The sequence below is a fragment of the Falco naumanni genome, chromosome 11 (assembly GCF_017639655.2).
Source record: "Falco naumanni isolate bFalNau1 chromosome 11, bFalNau1.pat, whole genome shotgun sequence".
Taxonomy (NCBI): Eukaryota; Metazoa; Chordata; class Aves; order Falconiformes; family Falconidae; genus Falco; species Falco naumanni.
The window spans coordinates 3,956,593-3,974,244 of NC_054064.1; the positions used below are offsets into that span (position 1 = coordinate 3,956,593).

Genomic DNA, 17,652 nt, shown 5'->3' on the forward strand with positions numbered 1-17,652 from the left:
GCAGGGTCCTGCATCCCGGGGGGGCTGCGGCCTCGCCAGGGCTTTGCCACCAGCACGGGGGTCAGTCAGGTGCCGAATGCGGCACACGTACGCAATAATGCTGGCTCCCACAGGAGGAGGTTGTAAAGGGGTGCATACAGAGGAGGGATTTAATATTTTTTTTTTTATTATACCAAAATTAATAATAATTTGATAATAATCCCTTTCTGGCATGAGTTATAGAAGGGTGTTTAGAAATCTGTAGGTGTTTAGCTAGTCTCCTGCATTGTGGTTTATCTTCTGTATTGCTTGTATTGATTCTGCATGTGCAAGTTCTCCGACTGCCCTTTAGCTATGCATTGTCAATAAATCAGTCAACTGCTTTGACTGTCATTTTATTTAAAGAATTTGAGCTAAGCATTTTTCCCTGCTCCCAGAATACATTATGAGAGTTCACTGGGAGCCTCAGACTATTTACTGTAAAAACTAAGTAGAATTACTAGATGCAGGAGAGCTTTTCATATGCTGTTTCCTGTTTGGAATTATTCCACCTCGTTTTGTGAAAATGTAACATGTGAAGGAAGAAATGCTTGTAAGGTGACAGACACGTAAAGAAAAAAGTGAGAGTGGATTATTAGATTCTATGAAATAGTAAATAATTACAGCTACTTTCATAATACGAAAATCTTACACACTATATATACCCTGAAGTCTCCCAGGGAGAGCTGCAATTTCATTTCTCTGGTGGCCTGAGCACTCACCGGGGCACAGCTCAGCGCTGCATCTCTGGACCTGCATGTCAGGCCCTGCACATGCCCTTCCCCCACTGGCAGGGCGAGGATTGTCACAGGTCCGGTATCGCCTCATCTGGCCTCCGTTGCATGTTCGACTGCAAGTTCCCCAACTGCTCCATGGGCCCCAGTTGCCATGAACTGTAAAAATAAGTCAGATTTGATCTGTCTTCCTCTTAACAACGGATACTTAAAACCAGAGAGTCAAGCTAGGAAAATACTCCTGTTGGAGAGTAACTTTTAAATGCCTTTTCCCAAAATAAAAGAACCAGACAAGTAAAGATCTAAGAAAGTTATCCGTCCAGCATTCAGTGATTTCTCGCAGGATATTAACCAGCTCCAGAACATCGCCGTTCCAGGAAGGTACGCAGCACGCACTGCCACCCAAGGGAGGCACCACGCTAACGGGAGGCACACAGAGGTTCACCCCCCGGCACTTACTGACTGCACCGTTGTGACTTCAGAGGTGTGTGACCTCCGGCAGCCTGGCCAAGATCTTACAGACCAGCTGCTACTGCTTTGTGCTCCTAACAGTCGATGTTTACAATGTCCCCATCATGCTGACCGATGAAGACAGGCTTTCCCTCTTGCCAGGCAGCTAATACCGCTTACCTGTGTTCAGACCCACTGAGTTTTGCGGAGTGCGGAGACTTGTTTGACAAGCAAGTCAAACCAAATACAAAGCAGTCCCTGAAACCGCCCCACTGGGGTGTGCCTGGTACAAGTGCCATCCCAAAATCCCAGTCCTCCCTTGCGTGTCCTCTGGCTGCAGCTGCACTGCCTGAAGTTGCAACCATCACCACCTTCTCCCTGCCCCTCCCCAACCACTCTCCAATATACTGGCTCAGCTGTTGATAGGAGTTATTACTGAATTACCAGCCAGTGGGTAAGCAGCCCAGCCCAAGGTACTTACTCGGACAGGGATCACTGTTGCAAAAATCAATCTGTATGTCATTTCCTTCACATTTGCGACCCCCGAACTGTGGGGCTGGGTCTGAGCAGTGGCGCGTTCTCTGCCTGCTGCCTCCTCCACAGGACACGGTGCAGGCACTCCAGCTGCTCCACGTGGCCCACTTCCCATCCACTGGCGAGAAAGGCATAGCAAGGTACAGTTACAGCCTCTGACATTAGAGGTAACGAAGTAAATCAGCGCTACATCAAGGTAAAACTGACTGTAGGACGTTACTCTTTCTAGAGCATCTCAGGTACACAGGGATTTCTGTATAGGGATTTCCAGGACAGAAACCCGGCACAAATATTTTCAAAATAAAGGTTTTAAAAAAATCTTTTAAATAACCTGTAAGCCTGACCAGAATCACGGGCATGGACCACTTGGGGATCCAGCTCAGCGACACTCACATTTTTAGGTATCTGTAAGCAAGTCAAACCAAATACAAAGCAGTCCCTGAAACTGCCCCACTGGGTGGGCGGCTGGTACAAGTGCCATCCCAAAATCCCAGTCCTCCCTTGCGTGTCCTCTGGCTGCAGCTGCACTGCCTGAAGTTGCAACCATCACCACCTTCTCCCTGCTCCTTCCCAACCACTCTCCGATATACTGGCTCAGCTGTTGATAGGAGTTATTACTGAATTATCTCACAAGCCAGGTCTAAGCAGCTGAATGCTAGCATCTCTGATCTCCCAAGATGTGGTGACACAAACTGTCAGGGGAGCACTGGAGCTGGTGGCTGAGAAGAAGCCAACGAGTCCCAAACCAGCTGTAAGCAATAGCATCCTCAGCAGCAGCACATCGAGCTGGATAAACGTGCAACATCAAGCCCTCAGCTGCTCAACTACTACAAGGTGAGTTGGCAGTTACAGTGGGGACTCAACATAGGGTTTGGCATGTGCAAAATGGAGCATGAAGCCAGAAGGCTCTCGTCTGAACTGCTGCACGTTCCGCTTCAGGAAATATCCCTCTGTTATCCCTGCACTCAGCCAAATACAGAGGTCGTATTTCAAAAATATGAGTTTTCCTATCCAGTCATAAAGGACTCGTTGAAATGTAGAAGAAAAGGATAAATGAGTAACAGAACCTAGGAAAATTTTAACGAGAAATGTTTAAGAAACTTGTAATTTAACTGCCAAGGATTTAAAACGCAGCTTTTGCACGGTGGCAGGGTAAAGGAAGAAAGACAAGCACAGGAGAAGAAAACCCGTATGTTAGGTCTATAGAGGGATGTTAAAGATAGCGACGGGGACCAGTGAAAAGAAAAGGCTTGAATGGAATTTTTTCAAGGACCACACTTGTAAAACTGGAAAGCTTTCAATGTACGGTCAGTAGAATTTGGAAAGGAAGTGACAAGTTTGTCCTTGTTCTCTCTGTGCCCGACACATCTTACCTGGGCAGCGTCTCTTGTTGCAGACCTGCACCTGCGCGTCAGGCCCCGGACAGTACGACCCGTCGTGGGCAGGAGGAGGGTTGCTGCAATGCCGCAGGCGGCTCTGGGTGCCCTTCCCGCAGGTCTCACTGCAGGGACCCCACGGCAGCCAAGGACTCCACTCACCATCAACTGCAAAGGCAGCACAGCTATAAAACTGTTCAGGCTACACAGCTGCTTTAACCTGAAATTACAGCTCCTCAGCCTCAGGCAAAAAAGCTACGTCATTTAATATCAATAAATGAAATATCCTGGATAAGCCTATGAAAAAAATCTTTGCCTTAAGCATCAGCTGGAACAGATCAACAGTTTGCAAAAGAGATGAATTCTTTCCTTTTTGTTTTCTGAATACATCATTGCACCTCACTATAATCTCGGAACCACAGACCTGAACACTTGATCAAATCTGGTGTTTTCCCAAGGCCCCTGGCTCCGAGTGCCCCGTGCCAGGCGGAAGGGGTCGGCGGGGCGAGGGGTGCACTAGCCACAAGCCGGCGCACAGCCTGAGCAGCTACTGGGAAGCAAGAGCCAGAACGGACTTTGTTGCCAAGATCCAGAGAAATGAATCTCAGGCTGGTGGATGAACATTTGGCATCGTGGTGGTAGCAGAGCGAGGAAAAAAGGGAAAAATCAATGTAATAAAAATGGATTAGAAGGAAACACACCGGTGGTGAGGGGTTATGAATAAACTACAACCTGTCAAACATGGGAAGTACTACCAAGGCAGGAAGGAAACCTGAAGATTCAGTTAGTTAGGAGAAAGACGTGGCCAAAAATTAAACCAAAGGAAAATATACAGATAATGCCTGAAATTATTAACTATCATGTTTTACATGGCTTTTTAATGGTTGGTGGTTTGGGTTTGGGGTTTTTTCCTCTTATTTTTATTAGCTTTGCTGAATAGGTTTAGAGTAGCAAGTTTTACTCTGTGGGAACATGTATTGGAAAACATCAAAATTTTAAATTAACATTTTTATTGAGGGTGGGGAGAGAAATTGCTTAGCATATTCCTTTCATTTACTTTTGTGGCTTCTGTTTCTAAGACCTGGTGCCATTCAACAAACTACAAGCAATTTTCAGACAAAAAAATGGGAGCTTAATTCTTTTGTAATGTAATAAGTGGAAACAAACTGAGAGAATTCAGGTTTGGAGAGAAAAAGAAACATGTATGGGAAGCCCCTTGTGCAATTAATTTTGAACCACTCTTCTCTTACCTGGGCAAGGCCTAATATTACACATGACTGAATCCACAGCGCTGCCATCACAGGGCTTCCCACCGTGCTGAGCTGGTGGGTTACTGCACATTCTGGTTCTGGTCCTGTTGCCCCGTCCGCAGCTCTTTGAACACTCTTCCCATAATCCCCACTCTGACCAGTTGCCATCCACTAAGAAACAGAAACCCCCGCAGTTTTAATTTAAAAATATTTTCATGGTATTTATTGACATTTTCTCTTTCTTTCCACAGAAGTCAAAATGAATTCCAGCTTCTCAGAATAATTAATCTGTCATGAAGATCTCTGGTGATTAACAGTTCACCGTTAGGGCACTTAAGCTAAGGCACATGAAAAGTATCGATTCATTACAGAAATACCTGGACATGGTTTGTTGTGGCAGCTGCGTACGTCTGTGTCAGGCCCCTCGCACCTCCTCCCACCGTTAGCTGGAAGAGGGTTGTTGCACTGACGGACTCGCTCCTGGACACCCTGGCCGCAGGTGACGCTGCAAGCTCGCCAGTCAAGCCAATCAGAAAATCCACCGTGCACTGCAACGGGAAAAACGATGCTCTGCCGGTACGTGCTTGTGCTTAGAACTCCCTTAGCTTAGCAAAGTGAAAAATGCACTTCATAAGCCATCCTTGGAAAGCCAACTCACTTCTTAATTACTGGAGAAACAGCTTACTCTGGTTCAGAGAATACTTCAGCTGCTCTGAAATATTTATTGCTTATGCTCCTAAATGCTTTTCTTTAGAGCTACAATTAAGTTATGATATGTGTTCTGAGGATGGGATCTAATTCAAGATGCTTTCATCCTTATTTATGTCTTTTGCTCCTACACACTCCTCTGTCACACACAGCTGGATGAGTATAACGGAGCAAGATTCCATGAAAAAGAAACCTAGTCTGAGATGTCAAGTAGCTTTAAGAAATGCCTAATGCGTATATGGAAGATAAAATACCTTATCTATATAATATGGATAAGATCTTGATGGTAGTTACCCTCAACTAATGCTGCAATCTACCAGTTTGACAGTCACTACCCTATATTTTGTGCACCTACCCTGGACAGTCAGTGGCACTCTAACAAGAACAGATCCCATCAGATTCCTTGCTACACACTTATATTCAGCCGTATCCTCCTTCTGTGCTGCAACAATACGCAAGGAGCCGTTAGACAGGGCAGTCACTCGCTCGTTGCTCACAACTGGGTGACCTTGGCGGGACCACGCGATGGTTGGAGGCGGCTCTCCCTCTGCCTGGCAGTTCAGCATTGCTGTGGCACCAGCTTCAACAACTGTCTCTACAGGTTCAACAGTAATGACTGGAGGACCTGAAACAGAAGGGTTTCTTTAGGCAATAGCACATGTTTACATTTTTTCATTGCGTTGAATATTAAAGGTCTGGTCAGAACAAAGGCAAAAAAAAATAAATCTTAAGTCAGTCAGTCTATTGTGACAAAAATGATTGTTGATCTTCCACTGTCAAAAATATATGCAAGTTAAAATGACGACAGGCTGTTTTTAACGTGCTGCGATCTGAGTTGGGATCGAGGCCTGACAATATGAGCAGTCTGCTTTATTGCTAAAATGTGTCGCTTTTCATAAAGCCTGCAGGAAGATGCTATTAATCATGTCCGGAGGCAACAAGACGTAAGTAACAGATCCATACTGCTCAAGGGAACAACAGAAAGTGGATGTTCAGAAATTCTATTGCTAGTGAAAAAATAATTCTAAAATACGATTTCTGCCAAAAATTAAATGTTGTCAGTGAAAGCTGGGATTCAACTCACCTAACTTTCTTAATTTAAAAGTATGAGTCTAGTTTAACTCAGTTGCACAGACATCCTTGCTAGTCAACTAACAGAAACAGCCCTTTCAGAAGGGGATTCACCCTGCTCTAAGCTGGTTTCTAAGATGCAGCTGAATCACCCTCCACATGCTTCTCCTCTTCCACCTCAATCACTACCTTAGACTAGACTCTTAAATATTACTGGTGAAAGATGAGATGAATCTGAACCTACAGTGCAGCGCCCACCCTCCAAAACTTCAACAGGAGCTGCATGCACCTATCCAAAGGTAGGCCATCGCTCCAAACCAGCGGCATGACATTTATCACTTTGAGTCTTACTCTGAAGTGTCAGCGTCAGACTGCGTTCCACCACCCCGGCATCGTTGGTAGCCACACACTTGTAGTCACCAGCATCTTCATTCTAAAGACAAAAAGCAAACAGTCAACATGCATGTAACGGGGGGTTCCATTTACACTGCAATTCCTGCAAGCTGGCATTTTCTGCTGGCATGCCACAGATCTTAGGAGGCACGCTGTTAGATTCTAGAGTACCTCAGTCTCTAGGGTATGCCTTTATTAACATTAAGCTGATATTGTGAGTTATTTTTATATTCCATTTTTCGATTCCTTCAGCTCCTCAATGCTGAGGATCAAATTGTGTGTGTGTGTGTGTGTGTGTATATATAGTGGTTTTTTTAACTGAAATTCAAGGGATCTATTGTTTTTAACCCTGTTTCAAAACGCAGACATGAGTTTATGGGGGGGGGGAAAGGATCTTGCCATTCATATTAGGCATTTAGATGCCAAGGGATTTGCACAGGTAGAATACAATTGCTGTTCAGCTGACCCGATCTGCAGAACCCAGGCTTCCTTAAGGTCAAAAGCAAAAGTCCCATTTGATTGGGCACGACCAGGACTTCACGCACCAACAGTCAGGATCAAGTTTCAGCCCTTCTGACAAAGAGAACGATACCCCCCTGGGTTTTTATCACACTAATTTGAGTCTAATTCTAGTCTGAATTAACATTTCCTAAAGGTAAAAAGCAAAAGTGGATTAAATGTCTAGCCTCGCTCTTCCAAAACAAGGTGATCTGGAATACCTTTATTAACCAAGTACAATGCAGAAACACATTGTAACAGACCAGTGACTCACTACGGTGCTGTAGATAGCAAGAGAACCATTGTTAAGCTGTCGGATCCTGTTGCTAATCTGAATGCCGACTCCTTTTTTGCTCCACTGGATGGTTGGAGGTGGATCTCCTCTGACTTCACAATTCAACATAGCATTGCCACCCAAGGGCTCGATTCGGCTAGAGTGGTAATCCCCTTTGAAGACTGGAGGCTCTGAAAAAAACAAGTGATAGCAGAGAAATAGCAGAGTCAAAATAAAATGCCCTTAATGAAATTGCTGGCAGGGATCATTCATCTCTGACTTTCTGAAGTGTGAACTTCACCCTGTTTCAATTTTTCTGATTCAGTCATATACAAGGCATTGAATACGAGGGGTAATGGTTTTAAACTGAGAGACGGTAGGTTTAGATTAGCTATCAGGAAGAAATTCTTTACTGTGAGGGGGGTGAGGCACTGGAACAGGCTGCCCTGAAAGCGTTCAAGGCCAGGTTGGACGGGGCTTGGAGCAGCCTGGTCTGGTGGAAGGTGTCCTTGCCCACGGCAGGGGGGTTGGAGCTCGATGATCTTAAAGGTCCCTTCCAACCCAAACCATTCTATGATTCTGCTATCAAAACAGATGACACTGTGGAACTGTGCAATAGTAACTACAACTACTGTTATTTTACATACCTTTGACATACACAAAACCAATAGCCTTGATTGAGCCAACTGTGTTTTCTGCTGTGCATACATAGGTACCAGAGTCATCTTTAGATACCCTTTCGACAACGAGTTCGCTGTGTCCATTTACATCATCGTATTGTGCTGAAGGGAGAACACACCGTAAAGGGTTACTTCAGTGATTTTAATCAGCATCATCTCAGTGCCTGGTGGGGCATAAGCCTGTTTGAATTACAGCGCTGTTCGGCAACGCAGCTCGGCAGCGCTGTGCCACTTTTTTCCCAAGGCGCTTCAGAAATGCACAGAAAAGTCACTGCTATGACGTTTGCCCACAAGCGTATGCTCGCTTAAGGTGTCCCTTAATTTGGAGCTTTGTGCATCTGCATTCTATGAACTGCCGAGGTTTTCTTCATATTTAAAAGAAACAGCATTAGTTGTTGGATGCTGAGTAAATGCCATCTGATACTGAGTGTTTTTAATGTGTTACATTATTGCCTATAGAAGAGGAACAATTTTGTAATTATGTTCCTCACAGTTTTGTCTCAGAGGCAATTTAATTACATGCTTGCATAATACTGAAGATATTCCTCACACAACCACTGCCCAACGAGTTTGTTCCCTCTAGATTTTTTTTTTTCTTCCTTATCTTAAACTAATTGCAACGCTGCGTGGGGAAAAACAACTGTAGAGTGGAATGGCCAGGAAGACCCGGTGTCCCCCACCTGGAATGATGTTATTGTTAAAGGTCCATGTTATTTTGGGTACAGGTATCCCAGTTGCTTTGCACGTTAATCTGAGCTGTTCTCCCTTAGTCAAAGCTACATCTCCAGGTAGTTCAGTAAAAGCTGGAAGCACATGAACGATCAGCGTGACGGTGTGTGTGTCTTCTCCAGCAGCGTTGTTGGCAATACAGGTATAACTGCCAGCATCTGCAGGCTGAAAGAGAAAGCATGTTGGGGAAATTTCAGCTGTGATATATCCCACACAACACTGCCACCTGTAACGACAAGAGCCTCTCAAAAGGTTTGGAACAGGCATTCAGCCGAAATGCTGACCTGAACGCTGTCACTTCCTCTAGATTTGAGTGATGACCTATACTTCTTTCTGCCCTTCCTGAGAATTTATCACTACAAATTCTTCACAGATTTTATTCTTCAGTGGAAAATGAAATGTTTATAAGGACTTTGGAATATTAAGAACAAGAAAACAGAATAGAACAGTTACTAATCCAGAAGTGGCTGAAAACGAAGAGAAGCGGGGTCTTATTATTGCCAAACCTGTCAAGTCATAGCTTGGATTTAGGGGACTTACAACAACGTTGTCCAAAATGAGGTCTCCACCTGGGACAGCCCGGTATTTTCCTATCTCTGTTAACAGCATATTGTCCTTCTTCCAGTTTATTGTTGGTGTTGGAATCCCATCAGCCACACAGGACAGCACAGCCTGGGAGTCTTCTGTGACTGTGTACTGCGCATCCGTTCTGCGAATCTTGGGTGGAACTGTGAGAAGTTTATTAAAAAGATTTACCGCTATGTGTGCTTTTACAGCAGTGCTTGGATAGTGCAATACTGGACTGAAGAAACCATTGCCTGGACCTTCTCTGTTGTTTCTTGTCTCCATCAATGACCACCATTAAGTATGTCAGAGAAACGTGTGACATTCTTGTAACAAAATATAAACCGAGTTACAGAAATGCGATGTTCTTCCTGAATTCAAGCAACGTGGCTGATAGATACTATAACCCAATAAAACTCACCATTAAGTAGGCTAATTTTCCCGAACACCTCCCTTACATCCTAGCTCCTTACTCTCTGCAGTTACACGCTGTGACAACGCACCCTGTTTCCGTACAGCCCCACTTACTGTGCACAGCGAGCTCCATGCTAGAAGTGCTGGACCCTGCAGGGTTCGCTGCTATGCATGTGTAACGGCCAGCGTCACCAGGCTGGACAAACACAACCTGCAGAGCACCAGTGCTAAGGATTCTTCTTCTAATAGACTCCGTTATTTGCTGTCCATCCTTATGCCAGCTGATCTCGGGCTCAGGGTAGCCTTCAGCCTCACACTGCAGTGTGACAGCCTGATCAACAGGAACAACATATTCCTTGAGGTGTGGCTTGGTAACGGGAGGAACTGAAAAGGATTCAGAAAATTTTTTAAAAGAATTTGATGTTGTAAGAAACATGGAACGCTTCAGTTCTTCGTGAAAATAATCCTGAAAGATTATTTTGATGCTAAAGTAGACAGACAACTAAAGGGAATAAACCTCCTGGGCTCTATTCAGCATCACATCAAATAGGAAAGCATTAGGTCCATTTCTATTGCTCAGAATTGTGTTTGACTAACAGAAAGCATGCACAAATTCCTTGTCTGTAAATCACTACAAGAGTTTAAAAGATTATTTACCTTGAACTTTCAGTTTGATCTTCCCCAGAGCAGTGCCAGCTGGATTTTGAGCAACACATGTGTAAGTGCCGGCATCTTCAACACTTGATTTCGCAATCTGTAAACTGCCACTTGGAAGAACCATGTAACTGTTGCCTAAAACGAATTCAAGCAAAGTATGACACTTTTGTTCTTAAATAAAGGGGTTCCTTATATCTAAGTTTGAACATTCAGAAAAGAGAAAACAAGTTTCTAAGTTAGAACACTTAGGCTGGAGGTACAGGCTTTAGGAGGTTACCTGTTGTGACTACATTGATGCCCTCCTTTTGCCATGTTACTACAGGTCGAGGTGTACCCGTCGCTTCACATGGTAGTAGGATGGGATTGTTCATAATGACATCCAGTGCCCCTGGCTGAGTATGGATAACTGGTGGTTCTGCGGAATGAAATAAAAAGAAAAATGCAACAGGTTTAACCTTCAAGGCCACAAAATACAGGAGATACTAAAATTGCAAAACCCGAGAGTCTGAGGCCGTATGAGCAATGGTTTTATTCTGCTACCCATACGAAGAGCTCAGTGGAAGCGCTTTTAACTATAGCAACACGTTCAGCATGAGTGTGTGTGTAGAATATGGCCCTACCTCATGCAATTGCCATCACAAATACCTTTTAACTTACCAAAAAGCAAACAAAAACCTTACTAAAAAATAAAATAGTAGAGCAGCATGGAGTGGGGGGACTCTATCCAAGGTACTAGAATTGTAACACACAGAGTAACGACTTTGGGAATAATCAGCGCATCCACAAGAAGTCAGCTGAGCAAGACGCTACTCGTGATGGTCCACCCTGGCCTCGCCGTTACTGCGCAGCACAGGTATGTGTTAAATGGGCAACGTGTGCTGAGAGAATGCACCTTCTCTTCAGCTTCCCATCTTACCCTGAACGTGCAGAGTGGCGTGCCTGTGGGCTGAGCCGGCCGCGTTCCGGGCCACGCAGGTGTACTGCCCCCCGTGCGACAGCTGAGCAGCCGGGATCTCAACAGCACCTGCAGCAGAGAGTGCGCGTCACAACACACAGCAGCAGCTGCATTCACAGGAAAACTCTACCGCAGCACCATCTTAAGAGGTGTGTCTTTTTATTCCAAGAAATTGGAGAGGGGTTGTTTGCATTTAATTAATTCATTACTTCTGGATGTGCACAACTACAGCCTTTCACTTTCTGACTTTCTGCAGCTGAGCGCCAGTCGTGCACAGTACCTGAGGAGAGAATTCTGTAGCCATCTCCCCTGGGAAGCAACTTTATGCCGTTTTTGGTCCAGTGAACTGACGGGGCAGGAATCCCCGATGCAGTGCAGGAAATCACTACTGGAGACAGCTTTGTTACCAAAAGGTCCGTGGCTTCATCTGCTATGGACGGGGGCACTGAAAACAAATATCAGCATAAAGGTTACTTGCCCGTTTTCATTTTTATGAATTTTTGGAAATAACTTATCTCTCTTGGGAATACCAGAGACTTATGGATATCAGTATCATAAAAGAATGATATAAAAATCTCATCTCAACATTGGAAGGCCCCAGAGCAATTCTGGGCGCCATACACATGTAATAGCAATATCCCCTCTACCTTGAACAGTGAGCTCAACTGCTCTTTGATCTTCTCCTGCATCATTTGACACAGAGCACTCATAGACAGCAGTGTCATCCACAGTGGGAGAAATGATTACTAAGGAACCTGAAGATAGAAGTCTGAACAAAGAAAAGAGAAGAAAGTAAAAGCCATTGAAATACTTCTTTTCTTCTCAGGTAATCAGACCACTGAATGTGCTGGCTATACAAGATTACATTTAAGCGTGGCTAGATTTTTAAAGTGCCAAAATCATCCCTGAAAACTTTAAACCCACGGTGAAAAGAAAATCTCTCTCACCTGTATGTATTCTGGTTCTGGTCAACACTAAGCAGATGCCCATTCTTTTTCCAGCTAATTGCTGGTCTGGGAATTCCGGTGGTCTCACAAGGCAAGGTGGTCTGCACATTTACAGTAACTGTAATATTTGTATGTCCAGGAGCAATAGTTGGAGGAACTAAAGACAAACAAAGCATAATTATTCAGAGTAATTATATATATATGTATGCCCACACCCCTCTCTCACACCTATATAGAGCTGAACTGCCTGAACACATTTACTCGGTTTTTATAAAGAGTAACTTGACAGTATTAAAGTTACCAAACATTTAGCATGGCATGTGTCAAGCTTTTCTAGTTCCAGTGCACAAGGAATAAATATTTTCTTTTCATGAATATTTGGGTTGTATTCCTAAGGCCATAAATTTTACTTTTATTTTATTTTTTTTTAACCAGAGCAGCTAAAAAGGGGCTAAACTTAAAATTGGATCTGGCAGAACAGAAAAATTATAAAATTGGACTTCAGACTTATAAAAATGCATATATTTATCTAAAACAAAAACATCTACCAAGAACTTGCAGATCAATTCGTTTGCGTTCTGTGCCAGCTGTACTGGTTGCCATGCACACGTATCTTCCCGTGTCAGTCACGTGTGCCGAGTGGATGTGTAGAGATCCATCCTCTAACATGGAGTATCTGAAACAAAGCCCTGTGTTTTTTTTCTGCCCCTCAATCAACAGAACCGTAGGCTATCCTGGTAGAGCAGAAGGAAAAGATGACTCAGGGTACACAACAAACAGCCTAAACACATGGTGTCTTAATCTGTGCACATGGTTTTCTCATTTATTGCACTTACCCTGAGCTCACTCTTTCCCAGGACATCCATTTTTCAGAGAAATTATGAAATTTAGCTGACACAGTGGTTACACATAAATGATGCCAGATTTGCAGAAAATATCCAAAAACCCTTTTTATGGTTTCTCATTTATGTTTAAAAAACACTAATTAATGCTTTCTTTTTTTCTTTGAAATGTAACTGAATTCTTTAGCGTTTGCTCAGTTCTAGAAAATGCCAAACTACTTCCCCTTAAAACAATCAGAAGACGGAAACCATTCACTATAATAAAAGTTGATACTAAAACATTTACAGAAAGTTTTATATATTAGAAACTGCAAAGTACACTCAGGTAACTTCTGGTCTTCATGAAATTGCTTGGCCTAATCCCGAAACTCCATATACATAAAAAAAAGATAAGGATTTTTCACGTTTACTGTTCAAAATCTTTAATATCAGAAGAATTATTACTACATTTGGTTGTCAAAGGAGATTTTTGTCCTTCACAACAAAAGCATGAAACCTTTGGCATGCTACTTTTCTGTAGAACAACTTCTTTATGTTACTGTTTCTATCACTGTATTTTCCACATTTAGGTCTGATCGAGATAACAGTAGATATGCTAGTTCCGATCTGTGAAAACAAAACTAAATTACAAATCACAGATGTCTTAATTAATCTTTCTGTAATTAATACATTCTTAAAAAACAATGAAGAATATTTATGCTGCTTCTGCACAATACCTTGTGTTGTTTCCAGTAAAAATAGCTCCATCCTTCCTCCATGTAATTCTCGGGGTCGGCACTCCTTCTGCAACACACTCCAGAACAGCAGAAGCATTTATACGCACGACAACAGCCTGAGGACCACTTCGGATTGTAGGTGCCACTGTAAAGGGAAAATTGCTGATAATACAAAGCAAATAAAAAACTTCACTCCGCAATGACTGAAATGAAACACTTGAAAACAGATGCAGTAACAGACACGGGAATCACTGCAAAGACAGAAACAAGTTTCTTACCGTTGTGTGTAGTGCACAGTAATTGCCACGATGCAGTAGGGAACGAGAAGGAAAGTTTGTATGAAATGCAGTGTAACAATCATCTTTGCAAGTTACTGCAAAGGTCATCATATAGCTAAAACAGTAAAAGAGTTCAGCATATTTAAGTCAGCAAAATAAGGCTAAGGTTATATCCGTGCTTCCTAATTATCAATTAAGGAGAAAAAAAGAATTGTCATTGGACCAGTAAGGACAGTCCTGGGGAGGCACAGTGTAATGCAGGTACATGTGACTGGGTCATGAACAGAACAGAAATAGGAAAAAAGTTCCTTATCATCACCTGAGTGTGTGAGAACAGAACAGTTATCTCATCAACGTACAGGTGAGAAAATATCTGGGTTTAAAGGGAAACTGAGGGCAAGGCTGTGGTAGTGCAGGACAAGTATCGAGATGCATAGGGCCCTTCGAGCCCTGTCCTCCTACTGTCTCCTGCTTACAGGTCCAGATAAGCCACCACAGCTTGCAAGTAACTTGCCAAACTGTTGGCCAAGCCGGCTGTGAAACCAGTCACCCAAGGTGCCAGTCAAATGCTTTTAAGAATTTCTCTGAATTTATCCAAAAGCATTTCTCAGTCCTGGACCTGGGTGTTCATTCTGGATGTATCCTGACTCCCTATCAGGGTAATGGCCACACGCACAGCACCCTCCACTAGCAGGAAGCACAGACAGATGGAGAGTGAGCCATGGTGAGTCCCCAGCAGGTCCTTTAGTGTAGGGGACAACTGTGGACTCCAATGGTGGCACCTGTGCGGTAATACACGTGGTCCTACAGTTTAGACACAATTGACGTGGCCAACACTTGGCTAGGAGTAGACTACTAATGTTTCTTTCTTGCCATTTCAACTCCTGCAGAAATACCACAAAGATCAAAATGCACAAGACCGGATCCATGATTTTACCATGTACTGTCAGCATGAACTCCCTGGTCATTTTTCCTGCGATATTACTTGCCACACATGTATAGCTTGCTGTATCGCTGAGGTCAGCGTTATTGATCTGCAGGTATCGTCCGCTGGATAGGATTCGAACTCGAGGAGTTCCCTAAGGGGAAAGAGAGAGAGTTTGACAGATTTAACTTTACCACTACTCTCTTTATGAACACAGCACATTCTTTCGTTGTGGAGTAATAAAAGCCATGACAAGAGGCCAAAGATAAACCAGGGACAGAACTCACTGCTGGCTTAACTTTGTTTACATCCGTGAAGATAATAGGGTAAACAAAGCTTTTAAAAACTATGCTTGCTTAATGGCTCCCCCTTGAAACCCCTGCTGGGACGTGTGTCTGAACAAGACAGCTTTTCGGGGTTATGTACCCAAAGGGCTTTTGAGTTTTTATAGAAAGGGACAGCTAATAGCACATGATGAATTTTATTTCTTTTTCAAAAATCCATGCACACTACAGGCAGAATAAAGGCAAGCTTCTCTAAACTGTTCTTCACACATCACAGCCTTGACCAGGTGACAGCCAGCATGAACTCAGCCTACCAAGTTTACTAGCCAGTAAGTTTACTAGCCAGCGTTTCTGAATAGGGGGATACCGCTCTTCTCAGCTCTACGCTCCCTCTACAGCACCGCTAGGCAGCCACCTGAAGTCACAGCTTTTTTACCACCTCAGTCTGGGTCCTATCTGCACGAATGACTGGCAGTAACATCAACTACAAGTGTTCAAAAACCTGAGTGGATAAACAACAAAAAAGACCAGAAACTCAAACTTTTTCAGTATGTGCTACCCACACTTGAGATGAAAGTGAAAGCTGACATTCCCATCTGCTCTTTTGGCTAGAAGACCTGAGAACAGCATCAGACAGGCAAAACTCCTCCAGTTCTGCACCCTCTGCTCTAGCACCCCAGCACGCCCATCTCACACCAGGCACGACTCAGCCAGTGCAGAAGGAACGGCACTGCTGAAGCCTCACGGGTGACACGATTCGCCACCAGAGCGGATTATAGACAGATTTTGGGTAAAGGCTGGTATCTCCTGTCGAGTACACAGCCTGTGCTACGGTTCCTAAACACAGAAGCATATCGATGACAAAAGACAGGCAACAAAGCTTATCATTTGATCCCTCTGGTCTACTCAAGGTATGTCAGAAAACCCAGCTTTGAAAAAATACGAATTCAAGCAGTCATTTTAATGTTTAAATAAAGCCAGATTAGGTCAAGATGCTCCTACCTACCTACATACTTCTTTATTTAAAACTCAAAACGCATTTCCAAATCAATGAAGAGTGCAAGGACGAGGCTAGATCTTCCCATAGCTCTGCTACCAGAACCAGTGATGCTGCACAATTACACCCCTGAGCATACAGGGGTCTGGAGCAGACCTCAAAATCTGCACAGTGGAAGACAACAAAACCAGGAGGAATGACACCCTGTGAAACAAGGCTTTTTCACAAAACCAGTGATGATTTAAACTGAAATCACACTGCAGCCTGATAACCTTTCTCCAATCCTGTCTTGTCGCTGTGAAACCTCATTTTTCCAAGATAACGAAGATGCTGTGCCACAGAGCACCTCTCTTTCCCTACCCAAGGAGAGCTCTTTTCCAGCTGCTTAGCATTAATAGGCTATTACATTTCTTTAAGGTTGAGAAAGCAAACAGGCATTCCATAGGACACCAACATTTTCCTAATACCTGGGGTATATATTTATATAAGCTAAACTGAAGACTAAAAAGAACAGTAAGGAACATAATAAACCTGTCTGCTACCCAAAGTACACATGACAAATTAAAACTGCCATGTCTGAACTAAATTTGTAACTGAAATTTAGTGCTGGTGGAAAACTAACTGTAGAGACTGAAATTCCCTAGTCTATCATAAATCAGAAAGCGGGGGATTGACCATACTGCACAACCAAGATGCCTCCGCCCTCACACACCAACATGAACTCATGAGGCAAGAGGAGAACTAGTACTGTAAAGGTTAATTTTTTAACTTTTTAAAAAAACACTTGTTAAAAAAACTCAGCTGAGTACCTACACCTATCATAGCGCTCCTCTATTGCTTTGTTTTGTGGGGAGTATTTGTAACGGTGGCTTCTTCTCATGGTTTATTTTTCTTAACTACTGCTTTTAAAACACAGTCTTTCCAAGGAGGACCGAGGCAAAAAGTATTCACATATTTAACTTCCAAGCCTCGTTCAACCTTTCATAAAAAAAAAACCACTACCCAAATCAACAGATTAACCACGCAGAAGAGTGCTTCTGTTAAACTTGTTTCTAGCTAGTTCTTGTGCTACATTCAAGGTCGCATGCCCTAGCAGCGCTTAGTAACACATAATTGCCCACCATATTTTTACTTCTTGCAGTAATACTTCATGCTTTTTAATTTACAATAGAGAAAGAGTCTGAGGAATGGCATATGAGAAGGAAAGGCAAATAAGCAGAACTTCAGGTGAGGACTACTGAGGGACTACAGTTGAGGTTGTGTTAAGGTTAAGGGAGACACAACTCATAAGCTGAATTTGTTTCCTCTTCTTAATGAATAAAGATCAATTGAGGGAAAATTATCAATTAATTGAGTTC

The 17,652-nt window shown here is 43.3% G+C and overlaps 1 protein-coding gene across 1 annotated transcript in view; it reads right to left on the bottom strand.

The window, feature by feature from the left end:
• Window positions 1-17,652, bottom strand: part of HMCN1 (hemicentin 1) — a 202,261-nt gene that overhangs the window by 20,445 nt on the left and 164,164 nt on the right. The window contains exons 72-92 of the mRNA XM_040610626.1: window positions 15,026-15,167; window positions 13,811-13,955; window positions 12,801-12,928; window positions 12,253-12,409; window positions 11,953-12,074; window positions 11,586-11,750; window positions 11,267-11,374; window positions 10,628-10,765; window positions 10,351-10,485; window positions 9,808-10,077; window positions 9,256-9,443; window positions 8,667-8,880; window positions 7,954-8,088; window positions 7,307-7,497; window positions 6,493-6,574; window positions 5,426-5,695; window positions 4,740-4,910; window positions 4,363-4,533; window positions 3,110-3,280; window positions 1,684-1,854; window positions 741-911 (exon numbers count right to left, since the gene is read on the bottom strand). Coding sequence (XP_040466560.1) covers window positions 741-911; window positions 1,684-1,854; window positions 3,110-3,280; window positions 4,363-4,533; window positions 4,740-4,910; window positions 5,426-5,695; window positions 6,493-6,574; window positions 7,307-7,497; window positions 7,954-8,088; window positions 8,667-8,880; window positions 9,256-9,443; window positions 9,808-10,077; window positions 10,351-10,485; window positions 10,628-10,765; window positions 11,267-11,374; window positions 11,586-11,750; window positions 11,953-12,074; window positions 12,253-12,409; window positions 12,801-12,928; window positions 13,811-13,955; window positions 15,026-15,167 — 3,445 coding nt within the window. The remainder of the gene's footprint in view (window positions 1-740; window positions 912-1,683; window positions 1,855-3,109; window positions 3,281-4,362; window positions 4,534-4,739; window positions 4,911-5,425; window positions 5,696-6,492; window positions 6,575-7,306; window positions 7,498-7,953; window positions 8,089-8,666; window positions 8,881-9,255; window positions 9,444-9,807; window positions 10,078-10,350; window positions 10,486-10,627; window positions 10,766-11,266; window positions 11,375-11,585; window positions 11,751-11,952; window positions 12,075-12,252; window positions 12,410-12,800; window positions 12,929-13,810; window positions 13,956-15,025; window positions 15,168-17,652) is intronic.